This window comes from Octopus bimaculoides, chromosome 2 (genome assembly GCF_046866305.1).
Source record: "Octopus bimaculoides isolate indiv1 chromosome 2, ASM4686630v1, whole genome shotgun sequence".
Lineage (NCBI taxonomy): Eukaryota > Metazoa > Mollusca > Cephalopoda > Octopoda > Octopodidae > Octopus > Octopus bimaculoides.
Window position 1 is genome coordinate 187768490 of NC_142929.1, and position 24629 is coordinate 187793118.

At 39.3% G+C, this 24629-nt stretch overlaps 1 protein-coding gene across 1 annotated transcript in view; it reads right to left on the bottom strand.

Moving 5' to 3' along the window:
• LOC106872598 (adenylate kinase isoenzyme 5) overlaps positions 1–24629 on the bottom strand; it is a 57965-nt gene that overhangs the window by 18535 nt on the left and 14801 nt on the right. Inside the window, exons 5-7 of the mRNA XM_014919634.3 lie at positions 12593–12697; positions 11236–11436; positions 2137–2221 (exon numbers count right to left, since the gene is read on the bottom strand). Coding sequence (XP_014775120.1) covers positions 2137–2221; positions 11236–11436; positions 12593–12697 — 391 coding nt within the window. The remainder of the gene's footprint in view (positions 1–2136; positions 2222–11235; positions 11437–12592; positions 12698–24629) is intronic.

A 24629-nucleotide genomic window follows, 5' to 3' on the forward strand; every position in this document is an offset into this window, starting at 1 on the left:
CTTGAATTATCATCCTTAACATCTTTTTCCATGCTGGCATTATTATTACTAGTGAAATCCAAGGAAATTCCACAGAACGGAAAAAATTACGAGGAACTTTTTAAGAAAGAAAGAGATGATTTGCATTTTTATTACATATACATCTTACTGTTGTCTATGCAGTAAATGATACAAAAATATACAATAACAATCTATACAATGCTTAATACATATATCATGCTAGTATTTAATTCTGTTGAAGCTGCAAGAACAATATATAATTGCATATTCCTTATTATGCAATTTTTTATCATAATTACTTTACATCATATACAATTATTGTACCCAAAACTATATAGAAAGTAGGAGAGTATTGTTGTTAGCTTGAAGCACTGTGTATTGTTTGTAAAGAATAAAATCCTTTGTACAACAGTTCTTATAGTCCATTGTTTGTATTATAGTGCATTGTTGTGTCATTCAAAATATTTTATTCTTCATATAGAAAATATTCACTATGTTTAGTTTCATTTTCTGATTAGTTCATTTCCTTTGAAAATTAAAAGAAAATAACATTCATGGCTATTTTCCTAAGTTATTTTACATCCAGTTGCAATACTATATTATATAATTTTAAAATTTCCTTCTGCTAAACACTTTATACTTCTCTCCCCCTCTCTCTTTATATCTACCTCTTACTTTAACAAACTTTTTAATCATGTATTCCCCTCTTCATGTCATTAACATCTCTCTCTCTTTCTCGTCACCTCTCACTTCCCCTAGTCACATGACAGTTTAATACATTGGCTGGCTATCTGCTATCTCACTCACTCCTTGTCCCTCCCCATCTGTCACTCTCACTCTATCTCTCAATCACTTCACCTCTTACTCTCTCTAACAAACTAAAGAATTATCATTATTATTATTATTATCATTATTATTATTATTATCATTATTATTATTATTATCATTATTATTATTATTATCATTATTATTTATTATTAAGGTGGCAAGCTGGCTGAATCGTTAGCATGCTGGACGAAATGCTTAGTTGTATTTCATCTGTTGCTACATCCTGAGTTCAAATTCTGCTGAGGTCGACTTTATCTTTCATCCTTTTGGAGTCAATAAATTAAGTACCAGTGAAACACTGGAGTTGATGTATTCAACTAGTCCCCTTCCCCCAAATTTCAGGCCTTGTGCCTATAGTAGAATGGATTATTATTTATTTTTATTTCAGGTTTTGTTGTAATTCATGGAGTCTTGTATGGATAGTAGGCTTGCTGCCTGCAGCCTGCAGCCTATGGTACAGTACTATCTGTTCTTTTCAACCATCTAATACTTTCCTGATTATTCTGGTTGTGCCAAAGAAGCAAACTTTTGTAACAGTTCTACTGGGAACTCTATTCTTATTTCCTTTATGTTCCTTTTGATACCTGCTGATACTGTCCCCAAGGAACCAACAATAATAGGCACTTTCTTCACCCTCTTCATTTTTCATAGCTGGGCTATTTCGTATTATTGTTATTATTATTATGGCTGCCATAAAAGCCCTGTGTGTTCATTTTATCATTACGATTGAATTCTGAGATTGTCTGGACTGTGCAGATACTATTTTTGTGTAGAAACACACCCTGTCTTGCAGGGGTGTGCATTAATATTTTTGAATTTAAAAAATCTTCGGCAAAAGCAAATATTTTGCAGTTTTCTATAATTATTTAAAGATAGCTGGTAAAACAGCCATCATAAGGTTTAACAAAGAAACATGCTCCTTCTCGGAAAATTGAGAGCGAGGGAAAAAATGAGAACATAGATATTGAATAGCCTAAACTTAATGACGTCACCTAAGCGAATAATTTTTCATCTCTAAGCAACGTCAAAACTTTTGGTGTCGACAATGAGAACAACAGCAACAGCAGCAACAGTGACAGCAACAACAACAACAATAACAACAGCAACAACAATACAAAAGAAATGAAACATAAAATGCAAATATTGCCTCTGCTTCTTTTGCATTTTTGGTGAGAGTTATAATATGATGTTTGATATGTGTGATGTATAACAATATGACATTTAGAGAGACAAATTATCATATAATGTGAAAATATTAAGTGTCATGGAGTTACGCAGTTTGCCACGGGATAATATTGAATTAGTTACCTGATTGTGGTTTTCCATCGAGAGAATCCTTTATAAGGTTCCTGATTTCCGAAATGACATTATCTTGTTTGGTATCTTTATCAATCTGACAAGGAAGACAAAAAGCTATAGACAACTGTGGTGAGGGTCATAACATGATGTATATGATGGATTCTTCCATTGAAGATGATGTATGAGTGTTCAGCAAGAAGACAGATAAAAAAAAAGATCCATCCTAATTGACAATCAACAACACACTCACATTACTATTAATACTATTCACCAATGTTTACATTTGGTGATTCCTCATGTGAGTCCTCAGGCCACCAAAAGCAATATGGATATGAGTATGAACATGACTTATTAAAACCAACACATGATCTAGCTGAGAAATCACAATGTGAACAATGGTGATTTGCAAGAAGACTGTTTTTCAATTGGTTTCTTGTCCTACTTTCCTGTAACTGCTCTTGATGAAGTATCCTTTGAATTTCAAAATTTTGAAGCTGGAAAAAGCACTTTCTCCTCCAGTCTGCATGGTTTCTTGCAAGATTCTCAATGTTTTCTTTCCTAATACTTGACTGTCTCAAATTATCTTTGAATTCATCCTTATATGACAGAAGTGGCCAGCCTACATTGTGTCATGAATTTAGAAGCTGACTATGAAAGAGTTGTTTTGGTATTTGATCATTATTCAATGGAAGGATGTGTCCACACCATCCCATTTGAGATTTGATCAAAAACGCCTTTGTACCAGATATTCCACACATTTCCAGGATAGTACTATTCTTCACTCTATCATCCCTCTCAGTCTTGCATATTTGCCTAAGACATCTCATATGAAAGTTGTTCAGCTGACTGATGTGCCTGTGATAAGATGTTCAGGCCTCTGCTCCATATAAAAGAGTTGTTAGGACAACTGACATATACATGTCAATTTTTGTCCTTACTGAGACATCATGGGCATTCTAAAGTTGATCATAAAGTGTTTGGCACCCAAACACAACCTTGTTTTGTACTATTTTTAGCATCAAAAGACTGAGACTGACTGCCATTTGAGAGAATGGATGCCTTCATATCTTTATGCAGAGATACTATGACATTTAGCATTTGCTTGGAAATCTTGAGCTTTGCTAATATTTTCCACAAATCCTGCTGGTATGCAGAGTTAAAGGCTTTTGTAAGGGCAACAAATACCACATAGAAGTCTTTATTGTGCTCCTGGGCCTTCTTCCAAACTTGTCACAAACTGAATATAATATCCACTGTTCCTCAGCTTGACCTAAACCCACACTGACTGTCTGGATAGACCGAATTGACTAAGTCAGTATTAATTCTGTTTAAAATGACTCTAGAGAGAATTTTTTCTTGCAACAGATAGCTGTGATATGTCACAATGTTTGTCACTTTCACACCTATTATCTTTATACTTATATAGATAGAATCATTGTGTCTTTCAATTGTTGAGGAACAGTTTCTATTTGCAACATTTGGACTATAAGCTCTGTCAATTTATTAAAATATTTTCATTACATTTAAAAATTTATCCATGAATACCATCCACTCCTGGTCTTTTCCATTTGTCAGTTGTTTCATAGCCACTTTTACTTCATCAAAACATGTATCAAATGCAAAAGAGTTAATTAATGGTCTTTGTGGGGGATATTATTGAGTTCATATCTACATTTGGATCTCTATTGAGTACATCTTTAAAATGTTCTGCCCAACATTTCAGTATGTCATTATGATCTGCAAGAAGATTCTCTTCAGTAGAAAGAACAGGAGAGCATCCTTTACTTGGACCAAATACTCCATTCAAATTTTGATAAAGACCTTTTATGTGATGTTTTTCAGCTGATTCTTGCAGAGCTTTTAGCTTTTCGATCCCACCACTGTTGCTTTATTTTTTTTAGTTTAATTTGAACAGAGTTTTTGGCAGACTTGTAAAACTTTTTCTTTCTAGCAGTGTCTGCAATCCATTTTTTGTGAAATCTGTGGATTTCTTGAAACTGTTAATTTAATTTCATTAAACCAATCCTGGTTTTTACAGCATGAAAACCCACAAACTTCTCTGGATGACTCATAAATAATATCTCTAAGTTGAACCTATAACTCTTCTATATTTTCTGTGATTCTAACATTATGTAACTTTTCATCAAGTGCTTGAGTAAGAATATCCTTGCCATCTACTTTGAGCTATGAAATATCAAGTCTCCTTATGAATTTTTTACAATTTTGTTTTATAGTTAGCTTTGGTCTTACTTTTATCTTACTATAGACCACAGTTTCATCAGACCAGTATTCTGCCTTATGGAAAGAACATGCTAGGTTAACATCATTTCTATCTTGGCTTTGACAATCACATAGTCAATCAAGTGACCATTACCTTGTCTAGGATGATACCAAGTTATTTTGTTTTTATTGGACTGTTGAAAAAGTGTATTGGTGGCAGGAAGTCCAAACTCACTGCACAAAAATAGTAACAGGAGTCCATTTGTGTTCATTTTGCCAAGACCATCCTTATTTAGAATATTTAGCCAAGAAAGTAATCTGATCTAACATAAGCATTAAAATCTCCTAAAAGAAAAATTCTATCTTGATTGGTAATTTGGTTCAATGATATTCATAAATCAGTATAGAGCTTATCTTTAGCTGCACCTATAGAATCAAGTGTGGGTATGTATGCACTTACTAGTGTAGCATATTCTTCTAGGCCAATTGGGATTCACAATAACATAAAACGATTATTAGTTCCATTTGATAAGGATTCTAGTTTATGTACAATATCAATACAAATAGTGTAACCCACACCAGATTCTCTTTTTTCTGCCTTGGATTTACCAATATAGAAGGACCTGTACTCTCCAAATACTTCATTTAGTTAACCAGAATCTGGTAGCCTTGTCTTCAAAAGAACAGCAGTGCTAACATTTTTACTTCTCAGAAACCAATCTATTTTATGCTCAGGATGCTTCTTGTGATCTTGGAGTGTGCATACGTTCCAAGCTGCTACACACATATCTATTTCTTTACCCTTTTTCCTTTGTCTTCTCATATTTCTTGACTGCATGGTTGAAAATCTCGTCATTTGCAGTATAATGAGCAAGCAATTTTTAGGGCACTTTTTCTAGCTCTGTCACCATACATGCAGAGCCATCTTAAATAGGCTGCTTTGTAGTTAAGAAGAGGACATGGACTGTAAAGTTGCTCATATAAATTTCACAGAATGGCTATCTATTTCTTGCCATCATGCTTGCAAAGCTCAAGCTAGAGACCTCCAGTGACTTTCTCCATCAGTCCTTGTCACTATCACTTCATTGCCATAAGATTTGATTTGTCTTCATGTTGTCACTGAGTGATCTGCACTATGAGTTTGTTTAAAGGGGAATTTACTTGAGTTGGATAAAACACACTCACTCAACCTGTACTGGTGCACAATGTGCCACTTGTCAGATGCAGATTAGGTTGCAGATCAAGTAGTGATGGTATGGCTTGATCAACCAATGGGTTGAGGGTTGGTGGCTCAACACATATACTTATACAAAAAATAAAAAATATTTAAATATATATATATATATATATATATATATATATACACACATACATATAAATATATCAAAAATATAATTACAATTTAAAAATATAAATAAATAAAAGTATATAAATGAAATATAGCCACTCCACATTCTTTATTTTCTTTCCTTGTTTCTATCTGCGTTCTTTTCTGTGGAAGAGCGTAGGCTCGAAACGTTAAAGACTTTTTCACTTCCCAAGCGTTATACTAATACATCTGTTTGTTGTCTACACCACCTGTCTTTGTCTGTTGTTTATTGTGAATTCTCCCTATATATATACACACACACACACATATACACACACTTTGTTGGATGGTTGTTGACTACTCATGATATATATATATTATATGCCAAGTTCCATATCAAGCATTTATTATTTGGCTTCAGTGTATTAAAAACTATACTTTACTTCACTACGTATATGTGCATCCATGTATATGAAATGTAAACTATTATTACAACATCAGTATTAATATAAAGGCCATTTCACTTTAAGTATAAACTCTAGAGTATATGTAAATGAATGATCTAAATTTGATTTAAATTATATTCATGCACCATTATACTTAAAAATTCTATACATACAAATGCTTACAAATCAATATTTAATAGCATTTTGTGCTAACAATTGTATCTTTATTTTTGTGTTCGCATCATACACTTACACTCTCAAAATCTTGAATATCAAACTGTTTCTCATACTATTTACACTTTTATAATCATGCCGACACCAAACATTTTTAACCTTTATATCACATATATACCAGAACTCTTTCGTTTAACTTTTGTATCATCTATATGCCAAGTCTTTTTCTCTAACAGCTTTTGTGATGCAATGTTGAAAGTTCAATGGAGGCAGCTGAGGTGTTCCAAAGTGTTTAATAGTCACTCACCTTCTTTTGCTCAAATCATAGTTAATGACTTGGAAAGTGAGTGTATAAAATAAACAAAGAATGAAGGAAGAAAATAATAATAATAATAATAATAATAATAATAATAATAATAATAATAATAATAATAATGATTCCTTTATTGATCACAAAGGGTTTACATCAAGAAAAACTTTATACACAGTACAGGACAAAACATGGAATGTGTGTGTTTGTGTGTTGTGAAGGTTTTGCAATAATAATAATAATGATGATGATGATGATGATGATAATAATAAAATACTGAAAACTTGGAACTGAAATTCGCATTGTTGACCTGCAGAAAAGTATCATTCTATATTCTGCAAGAATACTAAGAAAGATTCTTGAGGAGATATGTTGTTGCCAAACCTAACCTCAAGATAAAATACCTGCTAACCAAATTAGCATTCACTAGCAAAAAGTAATAATAATAATAATAATAATAATAATAATAATAATAATAATAAGATGGGCTACAGCAAATATTCTAAAAAGGGCTACAGCAAATATTCTGCTCAATACCGCAGATTTGCTTGTCAGTTGTTTGACCTTAACCAGTTGAGCATGACCCTTGGTGGCTGACAATATGTGCATCTCTGATCACGAGCAGAAGTAGTGGGGGAACATCATAGCCATGTATTGAGAGGAAGTCTTTGGGGTTTGGATAATTCACCTCTGGAAATACTGATGTTTCCTTCAACATCCTTAAACAACCCTTATTTAAGGACCATTTGAACGGGATAGACTACTCGACCTGAAGAAAATTCTAACTGGGCCCCACCTGCAAGGTCATGCGCTGTTTATCTTGATATGAGATCACCATGTCGTACACATATGATTGTGATGCATGTGCCTTGTGTACCCTTATCAGATGGGTAGTCCTGGGCTTCGTATATTTGTACCCCAGTGTCACTTTGATGGCATGCACTGCTCTCTCACTCAATAATAGCAACAACAATGACAGGAACAGGAACAAGAACAACAACAATGAAAATAACGAATTTTTTTATTAATCACAAGGGTTGGCTAAAAGATCGAGTATGGTACAGAATGATATCGAGTGAGGTTTCATGTACAGAATGATATCGTGTGATGTTTCATGAACAAGGTGTAAACAAGTGAAATAAGAAAAATAAGAAAAAAAGTTTGAGAGCTATTTGTGAAAACCCCACAAAAGCAATAGTCACCCCGAGTAGTAAAGCAAACACCCTCTCTTAGCTGTCCTCCTCCAATATATATGCACATGCTCAGAGCAGGCCTGTTCACTCAGGTCATACTTGCTATACTCATCCATCTTTCAACAAATTTGCTGGGAGGCAGCAGTTTCTTCTCTAAACCTACTTCCCTTTTCAACTGAAAGTTGAAAAAGTTGTAGGTCTGGATAAAAAGGAAAGTGTCTTTCACCAAGGCCTTTAATAATAATAATAATAATAATAATAATGAAATTATTGTATACAGTGCTCAGGTGTTCTGCAACTTGTCAACAGTGCATATAAAGCATATGCAGTATTGTACAAATGCCTGGAAAGTGAACAGTGTATGAGTCAGATACATGCTTGCGTGTGTATGGAGGGGAGAAAATCAAGTGTAGTGTTGGCGAATCCCAGGAAGCATGGAAGTTTTGAAGGATGCAGTGCTCCGACAACTAACAACTGATGCCAGCAGTTTCTTTCATACTTCAGCAACTCTTAGCGTGAAAAAGTGTTTCCGAAAGTCATGGGAGCTGTGCTGTTTTCTGACTTTGTAAACATGTCCACGGGTGTTAGACAGGTGGAGTCTGAAAAGGTGCTCAGAGTTATTGTTAGTAAGACGGTTAATAATTTTATAGGTGTCTGCCAAGTCGGCCACCAGACATCGGAGTTTCAATGTATCCATGCCCAGGGAAGTAAGGCGTTTGGAATATGGCAAATGCCTGATGGAGGGTATTCTCTTGGTTGCATGTTGCTGAACGGTTTCCAGACGATAAATATCCTGGGCAAGATAGGGGTTCCAGACCGGAGACACAAATTCCAGGTGAGGCCACACCATAGCTATATAAAGCCTCAAATAGATAGCTGAAGAGCAGCTCACAAAGTACTTGGTAAGTGATGCCTAGACACCCTCAGCCTTCTTGGCAATTTTAGCAATGTGTTTTAACCAACGAAAATCTCTGTCGACAATAATGTCCAGATCACGTTCACAAGAAGACATTTTGAGATTAGTGTTGTGGAGGGAGTAAGTAGATGCTGGGTTTTTCCTCCCAAAATGCATGGTGGTACATTTGTCCACAGCCAGCTTGAGTTGCCATTCCATGATCTATTGCTGGATTGCGTCCAGGTCTGATTGCAATAAAGATCTATAGTGTACAGGATTTGTCCTTTTTATTTCGAGGTACAGCTTGATGTCATCTGCATATTTCAGCACTGTGGCATTCTTTAAGTTGGCATTTATGTCATTAATATATGCAACAAATAAAAGGGGTCCAAGAACAGATCCCTGTGGTGCACCAGATGTCATCTCATAGGGTGAAGAGTGCTGTCCAAGAACTGTGACAACCTCTTTTCGGCCGATAATGAAGGACTTCAACCAGTTATAGAGATCATCTCCTACACCCAGATAAAAAATGACTACTCTTTCTGGCTAAAAGTAGGCAGTGGAATGATCTTTCCAGTAGATTCAGCAGTTTGACATAACTCCACAAACCAGCAATGCTTGGGTACTGTGTGAACAGTTTCAATGCCCTCTTCATATCTTGGACAGACTGGGATTTTTGGAAATTATCCCTGCATGCTGACCTGTAAGTTCCTTGGAAGGGACGAACCAGATAATTTTCATTGATTTCCAGAGTTTTCTAAAGATTGTTGCTCATTTTCCTCACCCTAATTATCTGTAGAATACCAACATGAAACTTACGCCCATCACATTACCAAATTGGCAGAGAGTTTTGAGTGCTTGATAATATTTCAAACATCAAACTCCCAGACTTGGTCTTTACTTTCTTTTCTTTTATAATAAAAGTAACACAATATATCTTGACTAGGATCTAAACAAACTGAAAAATCCAGCAGAAGAAGATTTGAGAAAAACTTCAACCAAGATCAAAAGTTAACAGAAGAAATGACAGTTCCAAGTGTTATGCATACAAAATTTGCTGAAACTGTCATGGTTTTAGGGATTGTCAGCAATGAAGGACATGTGATGCCTTCTTACTTCTTTCTACAAGGCCTTAGAGTTAACTCTGCCACCTACATTGAGGTCCTGGAAACAATTGTTACGCCCTGGATAGACTGTGTATGCAATGGAATGCCATATGTGTTTCAGCAAGACTCTGCACTATCACACATGACTCTAGTAACACAAGAATGGATGGCTGTAAATTTTCATGATCACATATTTGACCTCCTAATTTCCCACATCTCAATCTATTGGACTATTACATGTGGAGCATTGTTGAGAGAGAAGGCAATGAACATGGCCATAACACAAAAGATTCTATGAGAGCTGCCAGAGTCAGAGGAATGTCCAAAATGAACCAGGACAAGCATGTAGATGATTTAAAGTAAGGGATATCTTTATGGAAGTGTAAACATATTACACTACAGAAGTAGTAATCTAACACTAGAAAGAACAACAGCTTCACTCATTAGAGTTTTGAACCCTATATCAACCACCAATTACATTCTATTTGATCAAATTAGATTATGTCATCTATAAATGTTGTGTTTCATTTCCTCTGCTCATTTAACTGTCCTGTTTACATAACTTTTTTGTAAATACTTTATTGGTTAAGTGTTTAGTTTTTGTTTCATGAAGTTTTCCAGCCATGCCCATTATTTTTTTATATTTCAGATTTAGTACGCTGTGCATGAGAAGACCCGGCAAGCTAAGTGAGACCTAAATCCAAGGCCTCCGCCAGGGGTGTAGCCAGCCCACTTATGCATACCTTCATTCATTGGACACTAAACGCTTGCGAAGACCTGTTGAGGCAAGTGAAATCGGAATCGAAATCGAACTAAATTCAACGACTGGCACCCATGCCAACGTTGTCTCCTCCATTGGACACGAAACTCGGCTTGTGAAGACATGTTGGGGCAAGTGAAAGCAAAATCGTGATGGCACCTGTGCCCAGCGTCACCTTCCTGGCACAAGTGCCAGGAAGGCTCCTGTGCAGGTGGCACGTAAAATACACCATTTTGAGTGTGGCCGTTGCCAGTACCACCTGACTGGCCTTTGTGCTGGTGGCACGTAAAAGCACCCACTACACTCTCGGAGTGGTTGGCGTTAGGAAGGGCATCCAGCTGTAGAAACTCTGCCAGATTAGATTGGAGCCTGGTGTAGCCATCTGGTTCACCAGTCCTCAGTCAAATCGTCCAACCCATGCTAGCATGGAAAGCGGACGTTAAACGATGATGATGATGATGATGATGAACACTATATTATCCAAAGTGATATTTTCAGAAGTTGAAGAGGGTATTGTTTTAAACTTCTATATCTAGCAGAATGAGTGACCTTATAAGGCATCCTCATTGACTCTTCAGCTACCTAGTTCTCTAATTAGTGCTTATAATGTGGAATATCCTCATTACAAAATATCAATTGCTAATTAATAATTTACAGAACCATATTTGAAAATCTGTAGGAAAGCAAAATCTTACTTCAATTAATTTATTAATTCTCTTGTAATGTGCAATAACTGGACTCATTCGTTCTTTGTAAGTTTGGACATGAAGAGCAATCAATCCTGGGATGTTTGCATTTATATCAACCTTTGCTTGTAACTTTGTAAGACATTTCTCAATGGTCGTTGATTCTTCAGTATGTATGTAAACCACAACTATAATCTGGTCAGTTTTTATCTAAATGATGAGAAAAGTGAGAAAGATAATTATTCAATTGTCTCTGCTTGGGGTTGAGTTTTCAAACCAACTAATTTATGGCGGGTGTCTACTTTATACATGCAAATATCTGAGATGAGTTGTTGGTCATGTTACACGGAGTATTTATATTACTATTAATAGTTTTATATTATATTATTTTTAATGACCTTTGGGATTGATGAACGGACATTTTTACTGCTTTGTAAAGGAAAGAAGGACAATGCTTAACCTAACCCTTTATTTATTTCAGGATCTCTAAGGCTGTTGAGAATTTAGGAAATTACTTCAGATGAGAGACCTTGCCCAAATATTTGCAGCACCTTAAATTTTACTAAAGGCATCTAAAGATTAGGTGGTAGTAGTGTTAAACTGAGTAATGGATGAAGTCTACTACCCAAGAACTTGGAACATAAAGAACCACAACAAATGCTTCATAGTTTCGTAGTTAATATAACTCATCAGGCAACATGCCATGCTTGAGGAAACCTATTGAATCAAGTAAATCAAAATCAAATCAAATCACAATCAAATGGAAACTGGAGTTGTGGCCGATACCAGTGCTGCCCGGCTGGCTCCCCTGCTGGTGGCACGCAATAAGCACCATTCATGCTTGGGTTGTTGCCAGAGCTGCCTGACTGGCTTCCATGCCGGTGGCATGTAAAAAACACCCACTACACTCTTGGAGTGGTTGGCGTTAGGAAGGGCATCCAGCTGTAGAAATATTGCCTGATCAGATTGGAGCCTGGTGCAGCCTCCTGGCTTGCCAGTTCCCAGTCAAACCGTCCAACCCATGCCAGCATGGAAAATGGACGTTAAACGATGATGAGGTTGTAAATAGACATTCCAAAGATGAGGCTTATATGTGGAAACAATAATGTGAATTCCTTCTACCATAGACCTGTATTTATTTTGAATAGACAACCACTTACAGCAGTTAGATAACAATAAGAATATGAAGAAAATAAAGCAGGTGAGGGTTATTAACTGTCTCAACCAAATTAGCAAAACTATATGTAATTTCTACAACTAGCCTGAGTGAATTAGTCAAGAGTTGTCTGCCTATCATGGAAACAAATTTGTGCTCACATAAAGTAGTGGAGTGATGAAGTCAGTGGTGTAAAACTGAAGTACTCACGCAATTTTCAAAAGCTGCAACCTGCTCCATGGTTGTAGGATAATCTACCACAATAAAACATCGAGCTTCTGGACATTTATCAAGGTTTTTCTGAATAAAACTTCTCTGCAAAATTAGAAGCAATAAAAAAAAATAAATGACATGTAAGGAATTAGAGAATAGTTGTTTCTAATTTAGGTACAAGGCCAGTAACTTTGAGGGGAGGGTTTAGTTGATACCATTGACTCCAGTACTTGACTGGTACTTTATCTTATTGACCTTAAAGGAATGAAAGACAACGCTGACCTCGGCAGAATTTGATCTCAGAGTGTAGAGGGCTGGAACAAACACTGAAAAGCATTTTCTCCAATCTTCCAACAATTTCTACCAGCTTGCTGCCTTAAATAATAATGGTTGTTGACTTAGGCATAAGGCCAATAGTTTTGGGGGAAGGCATTAGTTGTTACTATCGACCCCAGCTCATAATCTGGTACCTTATTTTATAGACACCAAAATAGTTGATTAACTCCAGGTTGATCTGAATGAGCAAACTGATGATCAAAAGCCTTTAACTAAGACTATCCCATCTTTTTCTTGGAAAATGTGCACCTATCACTACATTATCTAATGTGTCCCTTCCTTTTCTGTATAGATGGTTTGATTAAATGGAGATTTAACTGCTATATCTAGCTTGTTGAGTGACAAGAGTTTTCTTTGTTGGATTGACATTTTTACATATTTTCAAGAAAGGTCGGATACATGGATGGAAGCAGTGGTGAAAAAGACTGAAAATCAGATACCATGTTAGTCCACATTGTTTAAAATCCAGAAATGTGATATAAAGTCTAAGTACTGTGTTATTTCATCATCATCATCATCATCGTTTAACGTCCGCTTTCCATGCTAGCATGGGTTGGACGATTTGACTGAGGACTGGTGAAACCGGATGGCAACACCAGGCTCCAGTCTGATTTGGCAGAGTTTCTACAGCTGGATGCCCTTCCTAACGCCAACCACTCAGAGAGTGTAGTGGGTGCTTTTACGTGTCACCCGCACGAAAACGGCCACGCTCGAAATGGTGTCTTTTATGTGCCACCCGCACAAGCCAGTCCAGGGGCACTGGCAACGATCTCGCTCGAAAATCCTACAGGAGCCAGTCAGGCGGTACTGGCAACGGCCACGCTCAAAATGGTGCATCTCATGTGCCACCCGCACAAGAACCAGTCCAGGGGCACTGGCAACGATCTTACTTGGCTTGCCGGGTCTTCTCACGCACAGCCCATTTCCAAAGGTCTCGGTCCGTAGTCATCGCCTCGGTGAGGCCCAATGTACGAAGGTCTTGCCTCACCACCTCAGCCCAGGTCTTCCTGGGCCTACCTCTTCCACGGGTTCCCTCAACTGTTAGGGTGTGGCACTTTTTCACGCAGCTATCCTCATCCATTCTCACCACATGTCCATACCAGCGCAATCGTCTCTCTTGCACGCCACAACTGATGCTTCTAATGTTCAGCTTTTCTCTCAAGATACTTACACTCTGACGGGTATTCACATTGACATTACACATCCAACGGAGCATACTGGCTTCATTCCTTGCGAGCTTACGTATGTCCTCAGCAGTTACAGCCCATGTTTCACTGCCATGTAGCATGGTTGTTCGTACGCATGCGTCATACAGTCTGCCTTTTACTCTGAGTGAGAGTCCCTTTGTCGCCAGCAGGGGTAAGAGCTCTCTAAACTTTGCCCAGGCTATTCTTATTCTAGCAGCTACACTTTCAGCGCACCCACCCCCACTACTAACTTGGTCGCCCAGATAGCGGAAGCTATCGACTACCTCTAGTTTTTCACCCTGGAATGAGATAGAAGTTGTTTCCTGTTTGTTTGCAGTCTTTATTGCACCTGAACATCTGCCACAAACAAAAACTAACTTGCTAGTTAACCTGCCTTTGATGTTGCTGCACCTCTTATGTGTCCATAGCTTGCACCGGGTACATCTTATAGAGTTACTACCTACTCCTTTTCTACATACTGAGCAGGGCCATCTACCTGAAGGGGTTTGTGTTTTATCTACCTTCCTACTTATTAGGATTTTGGTTTTAGCTAGGTTGACTCTAAGGCCCTTCAATTCTAGACCTTGCTTCCACACCTGAAACTTCTCCTCTAGTTCTGATAGTGACTCCGCAATTAGGGCAAGGTCATCAGCATAGAGGAGCTCCCAGGGGCAACCTGTCTTGAACTCCTCTGTGATTGCCTGGAGGACTATGGTAAATAATAGGGGGCTGAGGACGGAACCTTGGTGGACCCCTACCTCTACCCGGAATTCATTGCTGTACTCATTTCCAACCCTCACCTTACTGGCAGCATCTCTGTACATGGCTCGCACAGCTCTCACTAGCCATTCTTCTATCCCAAGTTTCCTCATTGACCACCAGATAAGGGATCGGGGGACCCTGTCAAAGGCTTTCTCCATGTCAACGAAAGCCAGGTACAGAGGTTTATCCTTGGCTAGGTATTTCTCTTGCAACTGTCTCACTAGAAATAAGGCATCAGTAGTGCTTTTACCTGGCACGAACCCAAACTGCATCTCATCTAAATTGATTCGCTCCCTAATTAGTTGGGCTATGACCCTCTCTGTAACTTTCATAACCTGATCTAACAGCTTGATGCCTCTGTAATTATTTGTATCTAAAGCGTCCCCTTTACCTTTGTAGCAGTTGACTATGATGCTGCTACACCAGTCATAGGGTATGACTCCTTCGTGTATCACCTGGTTCGTAATACGGGTGACTAGGCTATAGCCAACACTGCCAGATATTTTGAGCATCTCTGCAGTGATTCCTGATGGGCCGGGGGCTTTCCCGGTCTTCATACTCTTAATTGCTTTATCTACCCTGGTACTATCAACTCGGATAGCTGGTCCCTCTATTGGGTCGACATAAGGCAGGCTCTCTTTCTCCCATTCATTCTCTTTATTAAGCAATCTATCGTAGTGGCATCTCCAGACCTCTTTCTTTGCATCCTCATTTAATGCAAGCGTACCATCATCCATGCGAACACATTTCTCTCCTACAACATCACTATTCTCTCTCCTACACTGTCTTGCAACACGAAATACCTCGAGTCTTTGGTCCTCACGGCGCAGAACATTGGCAAATCTTTCCTTATCTGCTTCCCCTCTGGCTAAATAAACCTGTCGCCTAGCCTCCCTTCTGGCACATTGGTACAATTCCCTGCTACCACCGTTCTTCCAGTCCTTCCAAGCTTGTTTCTTTTGTCTAATAGCCCTGTCTACCTCCTTGTTCCACCACCACGTTACTCTGGGTTGGGAGGGGACCTTACACCACCCACAAATCTGGTCGGTGGCTTTCAACAGGTTGTCCCGCAGAAATCTCCAATTGTCTTCCACGTTGTATGATGCTATATCCCCTTCTATTTCGTTAAATGCTTCAAGTAACTTGTCTCTAAGTCTCTGTCCGTTTGCAGGGTCTTTAAGCTTCCACACCCTTCTTCTCCAAGCCTGTCTAATTCTGGGCACCCATTTTGCCTTGATCCCAAAGTCGCTAACTACTAATCTATGTTGTGGGGTACATTCTTCGCCAGGGTAGGTTTTGGCATTTATAAGCCGCCCTCTTTCCCTATTTCTGGCGAGGATGTAGTCGATTTGGCTAGAGTGTCTGCCGGAGCGGTAGGTGACTAGGTGACTGGCAGGTTTCCTGAAGTTGGTATTGCAGACCATAAGATTGGTTGCATCACAGAACTCCAGCAGTCTGGTTCCCTCCTCGTTGCGGGAACCGAAGCCATAGCCTCCATGTATGCCATGGAAGCCCCCAGCACGACGTCCGACATGACCGTTGAAGTCTCCAGCCACAAAGAGAAGGTCCCTGTCACTCGTCGACGAGGTAGTTTGCAAGAGGGTGTCATAGAATTGGTCTTTCAGACCATCTGGTAGCCCAGGTTGAGGTGCATAGGCTGAGATGACAGTAGCTAATCTATGATGAAGCACTAGTCTGATCTTAAGTACTCTGTCACTTACTCTAACGACCTCGATTACCTTATCCACCCATTTCTCCGCTAGAAGTATTCCTACGCCCCCGACCCCGTCAGTGTTCCCTGCCCAGAAAATCTTGTACCTGTGTTCTTTGCCTGTGAGGAACCTTGCAGAACCTCCTCTCCATCTTACTTCCTGGATGCAGCACATATCTACGCATCTCCGTTCAAGCATCTCAACAATTTCACCAGATCTACCTTTCAGCGTGCCGACGTTGAGAGTGCCAATCCTAACAGTATGGGTGTTGGGAGTGTGGGCCTGTAGCCTGGGAAGGGGAAAAGCAGTGTCGTGTACCTGAAAAGAAAACTTGCAATTGGAAGAATTCATAAGCAAAACATTACCTACAACCTGCAAACATTTCTCAACCTTAATGCGCTACCCAAAGGTAGGGGAGAGGATGGCCAAGGCCACTAGATGGGTTCCGGGAGACAGCCGAGGTTGACAGGATGACAGAGGGATGAACTTCCGGTGGAGGGGGCGGGATGACAGAGGAATGAACTTCCGGTGGAGGGGGTGGGATGACAGAGGAATGAACTTCCGGTGGAGGGGGTGGGATGACAGAGGAATGAACTTCCGGTGGAGGGGTGGGATGACAGAGGAATGAACTTCCGGTGGAGGGGGTGGGATGACAGAGGAATGAACTTCCGGTGGAGGGGGCGGGATGACAGAGAAATGAACTTCCGGTGGAGGGGGTGGGATGGCAGAGGAATGAACTTCCGGTGGAGGGGGTGGGATGACAGAGGAATGAACTTCCGGTGGAGGGGGTGGGATGACAGAGGAATGAACTTCCGGTGGAGGGGGTGGGATGACAGAGGAATGAACTTCCGGTGGAGGGGGTGGGATGACAGAGGAATGAACTTCCGGTGGAGGGGGTGGGATGACAGACGAATGAACTTCCGGTGGGGGGGTGGGGGGCGGGTTACCGCCAGCGAGTAGATAGGGCTCTTAATTGTAGATTTTAAATATTTGAGAGACAACAATGCATAAATCGTAATTTTTTTTAAAAAGAGCAATGAATTCTGGGTGATTAGAATATAACGTAGCATGAATTTAGGAAGCTTAGAAAATGAATAAGCATGAATTTAAGACAACAACTGAATTCAATTGAATTTCATGGAGAGAAACAAGATAAATAATAAGGGACAAAACTAAAGCGCAAGGTATTGAGATGTTTGAGGCCGTAAATAAATAAAAATCTCTATCTTATCTGCATCTTGGGTATTTCGTCGTAGTACGTCAGCGAGATAATTTAGAATGGGTTTCTCATTTATATATAGCCAGAACCTGAAGACCTTAAAGGAAAAACTACGAAGGGGAGAGAGAGGATGGAGGGGTAGACAGAGGCATGGCGGGAGAAAAGATCATCATCATCATCATCATATATATATATAAAGAGAGAGAGAGAGAGAGAGAGAGAGAGGGGGGACCAGTCAAGCAGCACATCACGCTGTAATTCTTGGGCTGAGAAATCAACACTTAAAAGCCATAATTTTAAGGAGCGATAAGAATTTTTGAATAAAGGAAAATGGGTAGTGGTGGGTAGGTACCGCCAGCGAGTAGAGAGGGCTCTTAATTGTAGATTTTAAATATTTGAGAGACAACAATGCATAAATCGTAATTTTTTTTAAAAAGAGCAATGAATTCTGGGTGATTAGAATATAACGTAGCATGAATTTAGGAAGCTTAGAAAATGAATAAGCATGAATTTAAGACAACAACTGAATTCAATTGAATTTCATGGAGAGAAACAAGATAAATAATAAGGGACAAAACTAAAGCGCAAGGTATTGAGATGTTTGAGGCCGTAAATAAATAAAAATCTCTATCTTATCTGCATCTTGGGTATTTCGTCGTAGTACGTCAGCGAGATAATTTAGAATGGGTTTCTCATTTATATATAGCCAGAACCTGAAGACCTTAAAGGAAAAACTACGAAGGGGAGAGAGAGGATGGAGGGGTAGACAGAGGCATGGCGGGAGAAAAGATCATCATCATCATCATCATATATATATATAAAGAGAGAGAGAGAGAGAGAGAGAGGGGGGACCAGTCAAGCAGCACATCACGCTGTAATTCTTGTAAAATATAGAAGTGTAATATAAACGAAAATCTCAATAAAATGGTTGAAAATATCCAATGTATTATGTGTTTAGGACAGATTTGCTTTTTGATTTATTACTTAATCAAGTGAGGAAAGCCAGTACTCATGATTCTTTTCAGGGCCTCTGGTGATAAGAAAGCAAGGAATTATCCTCATACCATGGACCTGGCCCAGATAATTGCAACAAAGTGGATTCTGGAATTCTGCTAAAAGACCAAGAATAGTATTAAATGGACAATGAAATTAGTGAATATCAGTTTGTTTACTAATGATACACGTTCATAAATTTAATAGTTAAGAGATCCTTAATCTCATTGTGTCACCAGAGCACTCTTTTGCCTTCATGAAACATGTATTCAGGGTGAGTTATTTTGATGAGACCCATTCCTCTCTCAGCTATACCTTACTCATAGGATTTGAACTTAACACTGCAAGTTAACAAAATATTATTCCTTAGTTACACAGAGTTGATGTTACAGTGATGTAATATCAATTTACAGCTAAGTAGGTTGGATTAATATTGGTGAGCTATTCCTATTGTGTAGTGTTGATTTATTGCTAGATAGACAGGCTATTTTCGTAACAGATTCAGTGTAGTGACAATGGTAAGATATGAATTAGCAGGCTAATTGACCACACAGTTGGTTCCTTGTTGTTGTTAATGGTGATGTAACAGAAACAACAGAATGCTGAACAAAATACTTATGGTATTAAGTCGCATTCCTTTACATTTTGAGTTCAGCTGTTACTGGAACCAATTTTGTTTTGTAGGTTTCACTTGACTTTTGTAGAGGGTTATTAGTTAAAATATTTTAATTTTAAATCTTGGAATATGGGCAGTCTTTGTGATGTAATCTTTTGTATGTGAAGCATGTTAGCTATCAGAAAAAAAATTAGTAAAAAATTTAGCCTTGCATTTGTAATGAAATGCAAGTTTGGAGTGAGTTATCTAGATTGTACATGGATAACACTCAGGCACAGGATATTAAGAAGGAGTGAGAAGTGGTTTCATCTGTGTTAGAGTGGAAGCTGTTAGAGATGATGCCAAATAGGTTGTTGATGCATAGAAGGAAGAATGTTAGATGAAGCTGTAGCTAGAAGTCCAATAGTGTTGATTGAACATGGGTCAGGGAAAGCTCCATCCACACTCACGGCTATGGTACAATCTAGTAAGAAGTCACCAATTCAACAATTGAAGAGACAAGAGATGACGGAGCCCATATGTAGGCAGTTTTGCTTCAATATGCAGGTGCCAGAAAGCTACCGAGAGCTTTGTTAATGATAAAAACAGCAACTCTGTTTTCATCACATTTCTAGTGGGTAGGAGTCTACAAGTGAGTGACATTGTAGAGTAAGTCTCTGGTAGATCTGGATTTATAAAAGTTCAACTGGTGGTTATTTAGGAGAAAGGTTCAAGATCATAGAGAAAGGTTATAGGTCGTTTATGATTGACTCAGTCACTATTGAAATATTCAAAGTGAAGGAGAAAGGATGATAGATAGTTTGCTGGGTGACAGGAATTGGAATGAGAAACACTGCAATATATTTCCAAAGATCAGAATATATCCTTGTTGGTGGGGGTGGAGAGAGAAAGAGAGTGATAGGAGGAGAGAGAGAAAAATTGAGATTTAGTGAGAATAGAGGCTAGCTGTAGAGCATATTGTTTGAGGGTAACAGAAGGGGCACATTATCTGGGCCAGTGGTCTTTTTGGTTTGAAGTGATCAAAGATATTTTCACACACACAGAACTTCATCCAGATGATGATAGTTGACAGTCAATCTTCTAAATCTCAACTGTAAAATAGAAGAACAATACATTTATCTTTTCCTTGACATAACAGATCAAACAACCACATTACTCTTCCACTATGACACTAATAGTTTTCTATGACAGAACAAGTACCATAAAAACCAATGTAATTTGTGCACCTGTGTAATTTACGCAGGTGATTTTCAGGATAAAAATTGTTAAAAAAAAGCTTCTACTCGTGTAAAATTCATGCCCAAGTTTTCAGAATTGCCAATATGACTAGGGGAAAAAGGTTTTCAATTTAGCTGTATTTAGCATAATTTCACTTACTTATGATTAGATTTTATTAAATTTTCATGAAATGAAAATAATTTCTGTTTAACAGGTATCTCATTGAAAGCTATTAAATTACAAAGTGTTTGTGTTGTTTATAATAAACTTTATTTTACATTTTTTGCCCACAAGAGATTATGTCTAATTTTTAGCATACTTCTGTATATCTTCTCAAATTACTATCACAGGAAAAGTTGTTGATAATTCTTATCAATAAAAACAAAGTTAATAAATACGTGCAAATGTTGCAAAATAAAATCTAATTACCAATAAACATCAGCTTGGATGACACATTACTCAACCAACAGAGGAAGGTAACCGATCAAACTGATTATGTAAACAGAATTCTGATTGGTTGAAAGTGTCTTTTTGTCTCAAGGTCTGATTTTCTGCCTATTCTTGTTGGAACCTTTGATATTGAGTATTGAAATCTTAATCCCATTCACACTTACAAAATGTCAAGCAAACTTGAAAATTTGTCATTACCATTTTAGCCAGGAGACCAAGCTGATAGTTTGGTAACCTGCTAAAATAAATATTAAAACTTGAAAGGAGAAAATAAATAGCTTTGCAAGTTCAACTCAATGTTTATTGAACAAAAGAGGTGCAAAATTAAAAAAGCGACTTGTTAGAATATACATGTCTGTGAGGAGACATAAACAAAAATAGCAAAAATCCACTATATCAAAAGAACTGGTAATACATCACAAGTGTTCTATGAAGAGAACAAGATTGCTGCATAATTCAACATGAATGTGAAATGACATTAAACATCGTATAAGGTAAATGAAGGTTTCTGTAGGAACACTAAGTCATATTCACTTAGTGAATTTACATGCACAAGGATGAATTATGATGTTGCTATTGTCGGATTTAGATGCAGTAAGAGCTGATAGTGGTAATATCAGTGGAGAGGAATTTCCTTGTGTTGTAACATGGTGAAAGCAAGTAAATAACTTCCTTGTGCAAATGCAAGCTAGACTCCCTAAGTGGAGAAAAAGCGATCTATTTAAGGAAATTGCTGGGCTCCATTGCGATAGGTAGAAACTCCAAGCAATGTAAAATATGGCCTGGACCGTGATTACTAGCATGAATGTCAAACTTCAAAAAGTAGCTAACCATTTGACATGCGTGGGAAATGGAAAGAGGTTCACCTACCTTCCTCTCTCATCTGCACTTGTCTAGTAGTAGTCACTCTGGCGATCCTGCCCTACCCTGTCATCCAGTATAAGCAGCTGCTATCTGACCAACCCAAGAGCGAATTCCTCACGTCTGTTTGCAATACTTCAGCCAGCCAAAAGAGGACGACCCTGTCCTGTCACCCCTGCACTTCCCTTCTCACACTTCCTCTTCTGGTCAGTCCCTTGACTATTAATGTCATGGCCCTCTTCTTCCAGCTCATCCCCACATGCCCCACTGATCTCAAAGATCATCTCCTCACTTCACTCCATGTTGAAATCTACCACCCACCTGGGTGGGCACCTTGCATGCTGTGATCTTCTTAAATTGAGAACCTCATTTTCTTCCTCTTCTCCACAATCATCATCCAATGAAGTGACAATCCTACAAACATCCAGGACATGACGTGGCACAATTTTGGAATTGATAGCCATCACTATCCCTCTGTTCCACTGAGTTGTGTAGTGTGCCTCTTTGGTTGCTTGACCCAGTCTTCATCTCCCACCTCCACGAAGTCAGACCCTCTCTCTTCTACAGTGTATCTCGATGGTTTACTTGGATGCTGCCATTCATATTTGAATATTGCTCTATGTGGCACGGACTCTTCGGCCTGTCCTGATTGGAGCGGCATGTACCAGAACACTGCTTCCAGCAGTGGGACATGTCCCCTCTCTGCCATGGTTTTGATCATTTGACGATGTCTCTCCATGATCCCATTTCCACTCGACCTGTAAGCTGCTCTGAAAAAGCGGTGCACTTTCCACCTGTCAAGCATCTCCTTCAGTGCCTCCAAATGAAATGCTGTACTGTTGTCCATCAGCAATTCGTCCACAGGGCCCTGCTCTAAGAATACTTCATTTAGAATACATGCCATCTCATCTGCAGTGCCTGTTCTCAATTCCCTCCAAATGGTCATCTGGCCTGGCCCACAATCGACCATCGAGATATGTACTCTGCCGGTAGTGTGTTACATCTACTGCTAATTGTCTCCAGTTGTGCTCTACTGAAACATTTCCCTGCTTATGCACACCCTGAGCAGGGTTGATAGATTAACACCTGTCACAGTTCCTGAGCACCTCCCGGATGCTCCGTCTGGTAATGTCAGCGTAATTCCTCCTGGCGAGATACAGGGTCCTATTTATGCTCATATGATGCATGGTATGCAGTCTCCTTAGCTCAGAGTCGTTTAACTGACACACTGCAGTTACCCCTTGCTTTGATTCTTCCGGCTTCCCTACCTAACCAGACCTTTTTTACCCTGGTTAGAGCATCTGCCTTGTTTCTCTCTGGCCGAACTCACCAATCAGCTCCCCTAGAATTCCTACGCGGTGCATCATTAGCATTTCCGCAGCCCCTTTGGTTTGCATCCTGTTCTTGTTGGTGATCACTAATCCTACCCAGCCAAGCACGGTAGCCAAATCCGTCCTGATTTCAATGGAGTGCAGCCCCCATTTCAGGGCCAAATTCATTCCCTTCAGAACTGCATCCAACTCAGCAACATTAATGTGGTTGTAGTCGTTTGCTTTTCGAAGCCAGGTGGCAACCTCCACTTTGATACATCCGATTTCTAACATAATGCCTATAGCAATGCTGCTAGCATCACACCATATGGTCCTGCTATCCGATTTGGGCACATGCCAGTTCCCTGTGAACTGGGTCTTCCACTCTCATCCTCACCAGGATTTCTCGCATCATCACTGCTGTCCCCTCTTTCCCCTTGTCATTCCAGTTCTCCCCTTCTGCTTATCTCTTGTTGTAACTGCATGCCATATGCAGCCATTCCGTGACTGGGTAGTGACCTACTAACTTCCCACACATTGAGAACAGTTCTCTCCTGCTGACATTGGTACCCAGCACCAGGATCTCATTCCCCCTATGAAACACCAACTCGCCTGTTCTGTCTCTGTGAAGCTTAAGCTCCAGTGCAGCTCCTCCAGCCATTGGCTCCAGTGGTTTTGCAATCAACCTGAATTTCTTCAAATGTTTCACAACCTCTGTGGCAGGCACTACAGTCTCATCCACTAGGATGTCATCTATGTAAGAAATGGTGGCCCATCTTATCCTATCCACCTTTCCTAGGATTGATTTGAGCACTGTTGCCATGATCTTTGTGCAGAATTTAGCCCCAAACCCAGCCTTGTCAGGCAATATGTTTGGCTCTTGTATTGCACCAGTTGATACCTCCACAGTTTGTCACTCACATAGAGCTGCAAATATGCTGGCTTCAAGTTGACGATCATTGCTGCTTTAGTCAACTGCCTCCATACACACAGCATCTCATCACAGATGTCAGTCGCCTTGCTATCTGTGTGGCCCAATATATGGTCGTTCATCTTTGTACCTCTTCTTCAAACGCCCTTGGTGTGTCCTTTTGGGGTATGCTGGTAGCAGCTCACCTTGTTCTACAGCATTGAGTGTTCCTCTTTCTAGTGCCACTCTATCATCCATCGCTGACCATCAAATGCCACCCAAAAGTCCTCATCTTCAATGGCGTAGGCAGTGCAGCTCTTCACAGGGTTCTGCTCCTGCTCATATTCTTGACTCACATCGCATGACGCCTCCATGGCACCAAATGAAACCACATCTCTTCCAACACTTACACTCCCAAGGCAGTCAATCAAGATCGCCTGAAGCCTTAGCATTGTGCCTC